This window comes from Austrofundulus limnaeus, unplaced genomic scaffold, assembly GCF_001266775.1.
Source record: "Austrofundulus limnaeus strain Quisiro unplaced genomic scaffold, Austrofundulus_limnaeus-1.0 Scaffold665, whole genome shotgun sequence".
Lineage (NCBI taxonomy): Eukaryota > Metazoa > Chordata > Actinopteri > Cyprinodontiformes > Rivulidae > Austrofundulus > Austrofundulus limnaeus.
In genome coordinates, this window is record NW_013953067.1 from 3,938 (window position 1) to 7,178 (window position 3,241).

At 38.2% G+C, this 3,241-nt stretch overlaps 1 protein-coding gene across 1 annotated transcript in view; it reads right to left on the minus strand.

Annotated features, from left to right (window-relative positions):
• Positions 1-1,091: 1,091 nt before the first annotated feature.
• LOC106531692 (dynamin-2) overlaps positions 1,092-3,241 on the minus strand; it is a gene marked incomplete at both ends in the record, with an annotated part of 11,060 nt that continues 8,910 nt past the window's right edge. The window contains 6 exon segments of the mRNA XM_014027605.1: positions 1,092-1,118; positions 2,291-2,351; positions 2,422-2,492; positions 2,599-2,685; positions 2,787-2,925; positions 3,008-3,075. Coding sequence (XP_013883059.1) covers positions 1,092-1,118; positions 2,291-2,351; positions 2,422-2,492; positions 2,599-2,685; positions 2,787-2,925; positions 3,008-3,075 — 453 coding nt within the window.

A 3,241-nucleotide genomic window follows, 5' to 3' on the forward strand; every position in this document is an offset into this window, starting at 1 on the left:
TGCTGACTGTTTTTAATCCTGCTGACTGTTTTTATTCCTGCTGACTGTTTTTATTCCTGCTGACTGTTTTTATTCCTGCTGACTGTTTTTATTCCTGCTGACTGTTTTTAATCCAGCTGACTGTTTTTAATCCTGCTGACTGTTTTTAATCCCGCTGACTGTTTTTAATCCCGCTGACTATTTTTAATCCAGTTGACTGTTTTTAATCCAGTTGACTGTTTTTAATCCAGTTGACTGTTTTTAATCCTGCTGACTGTTTTTAATCCAGCTGACTGTTTTTAATCCTGCTGACTGTTTTTAATCCCGCTGACTGTTTTTAATCCTGCTGACTGTTTTTAATCCCGCTGACTGTTTTTAATCCCGCTGACTGTTTTTAACCCAGTTTACTGATTTTAATCCATCTGACTGTTTTTATTCCAGTTTACTGATTTTAATCCATCTGACTGTTTTTAATCCTGCTGACTGTTTTTAATCCCACTGACTGTTTTTAATCCAGCTGACTGTTTTTAATCCTGCTGACTGTTTTTAATCCTGCTGACTGTTTTTAATCCCGCTGACTCTTTTTAATCCCGCTGACTGTTTTTAATCCAGTTTACTGATTTTAATCCATCTGACTGTTTTTAATCCCGCTGACTGTTTTTATTGCAGTTTACTGATTTTAATCCATCTGACTGTTTTTAATCCAGTTTACTGATTTTAATCCTGCTGATTGTTTTTAATCCTGCTGACTGTTTTTAATCCCGCTGACTGTTTTTAATCCTGCTGACTGTTTTTAATCCTGCTGACTTTTCATTCCAACTGACTGTTTTTAATCCAGCTGACTGTTTTTAATCCTGCTGACTGTTTTTAATCCCGCTGACTGTTTTTAATCCCGCTGACTGTTTTTAACCCAGTTTACTGATTTTAATCCATCTGACTGTTTTTAATCACGCTGTCTGTTTTTATTCCAGCTGACTGTTTTTATTCCCGCTGACTGTTTTTATTCCAGCTGACTGTTTTTATTCCCGCTGACTGTTTTTATTCCAGCNCACACACACACACACAGAGTAGAAAGCAGCAGGAAGTAAAAGAGTGAAAAAACGGTCTCTTACTATTAGACTTGAGAGTTTGGCCACGCCCTGGAGAGAGAAGGAGACAAAGCAGCACGTCATGGAGGAGTTTGTTTGTTTTAAGGACTGTCACTCATCATTTCCACAGAAACTAACAGAAACACAGCATGTTTAATTATAAAAGTGCCTGGTGTTCTGTTTGATTTTCCATCTGGTGGTTACACTGTACTGCTGCTCAACAAACACTGTCAGCGTCGTGTTTGAAGGAGACCCAACACACTTATAATGTGTTTTCATTTATCCTCATTCTCACATGAATGTGTTCCACATAAACCAACAAAAGATTGAGACAAAAATGCAGATTTGTTCCTGTGAGAAGCCAACAACAATCCTGGCTGCTCTACAGAACCCTAAACACAGCTGAATTAACAGAACAGACATTTGTAATGACACACAACACTCTGACACACAACATTCTGAACCTACAGAGACAGAAAATACTGCAGTAAATATTTTAGTATTTGGACACAAAGTTTAACTGTGTTTGTTTCCAGAACAGGTGAGGAGTGAATACAACTGAAGTAATCACCAAACTGTCTCTGGGTTTACAGTGTTTGTGTCTTAGGACTCTCAATGAGATCTACCTGGTTAAATAAAGCTTTAATCATAATACTAACAGTCCTTCAGTGGTGGGAACCAGTCCGCTAAAGTGCAAATTTGCTAATTGCAGACCTAAATATTTCATTTGCGCTTTAGCGGTCTTACTAAGCATCGCTTCAGTTTTCCAATAAACAGTTTTAAAATTACTTTATTGATGCTTCTTTAATGAAAAATCTACAACAAACAAAAGAAAAAGACAAAGAAGCAGCTGAACTAGCAATCCTCAACAACTTTTTAATTTTTACACCAGGAGCTAAAGGTCTGTTTCAGGAAATCAGATCCCCAGCAATCAGTGGTTGTAGGATTAAGTTGTAAAATGATTCATTCACCACTAGTTAGCAGTGTTGTGCATATTGTACATGAATTGTTGCCAGTTAATAAGCGTCAAATTGAACTTGCGCTTTAAAATTAGCTTCCGTTAATTTTTCTATGGCATAAGTGTTTTTGAAGTAGCGGACCTAAATATTTTCATGTGCGCTTTAGAAACTGCGGAGCTAATTTTTGGATTGGCGCTGCCCACCACTGAGTATTAGTTTATCGTTATTTTATTAATAATTCTAGAGAAAATGAAATGAACTCACCTGAGTCTTAGGGCTCTGTGCTGGTGTGTTTGTGTTGCTGTGATTGTGCACCGGCTGGGAACTGATAAAGAGAACATCATGTTATACAAGCTGCAGTTTTATTTCTCTCTAAAAGCACAGAGGCTCCTCACTTAGTAAAGCCAATGAAGTCTTCATGTTTGGTGTTTATGTAGGCCAGCTGAATGTCAATAAGCAACAAGACCTAAAAGGAGCAGACATAAAGCAGAGGAGGAGCTGTTTTACCAGCTCATAATGCAGTTATCTGATGGAAAGAGTTAATTTTACAGTGTAAATATGAAGTGAAGGACCTGCTCTCTGCATTTCCTCTCTTGCTCTCGGATTTCATCGATAACCATCCTCTCCGTCTCGTCTCGCAGTTTGGGAAAGGAGCTGAGCTGCAAAACAACGACAAAAAATAAAAGAGCCAAAACTACACACGGCCAAGGTGCRCCATGCAAATCTCCAACGCATGCACATGAAACGTGCACTTTTATACCTTGCTGACACACTCATCCACAGTTGTAATTAGCTCCTGACTGACCAAGTCAATGAATTTAATACATGGCCCTTTTAAACTTGATATTTGTTTCTTCACTATGACTTCAAAAGCCAAGTCAGGTGTAAACAAGCCTGTCCTGTTGGGAAAAATGTCACTTTTTACAACAAATAGTTTGAATTACAACAAAGCGCTAACGTTTTATGTTTAAAACTCTGTACCTGACACCGTGTGTGTTTCTGATGGCATAGTTGATTTCCTGCCGCAGCTTCCTCTCATCTGACTCCATCTTTGGACACAAACAGTTGGAAGTCAGTAGATCGCTCACTTTTTTTAACAGATACACAGTGGTGGCACCAGCCCGCTATAGAGCAAATCCACTAATTGTGGACCTAAATATTTAATTTGCGCTTTAGCGGTCTTACTAATTTTTATAATTCATGAGCAGATTTGCA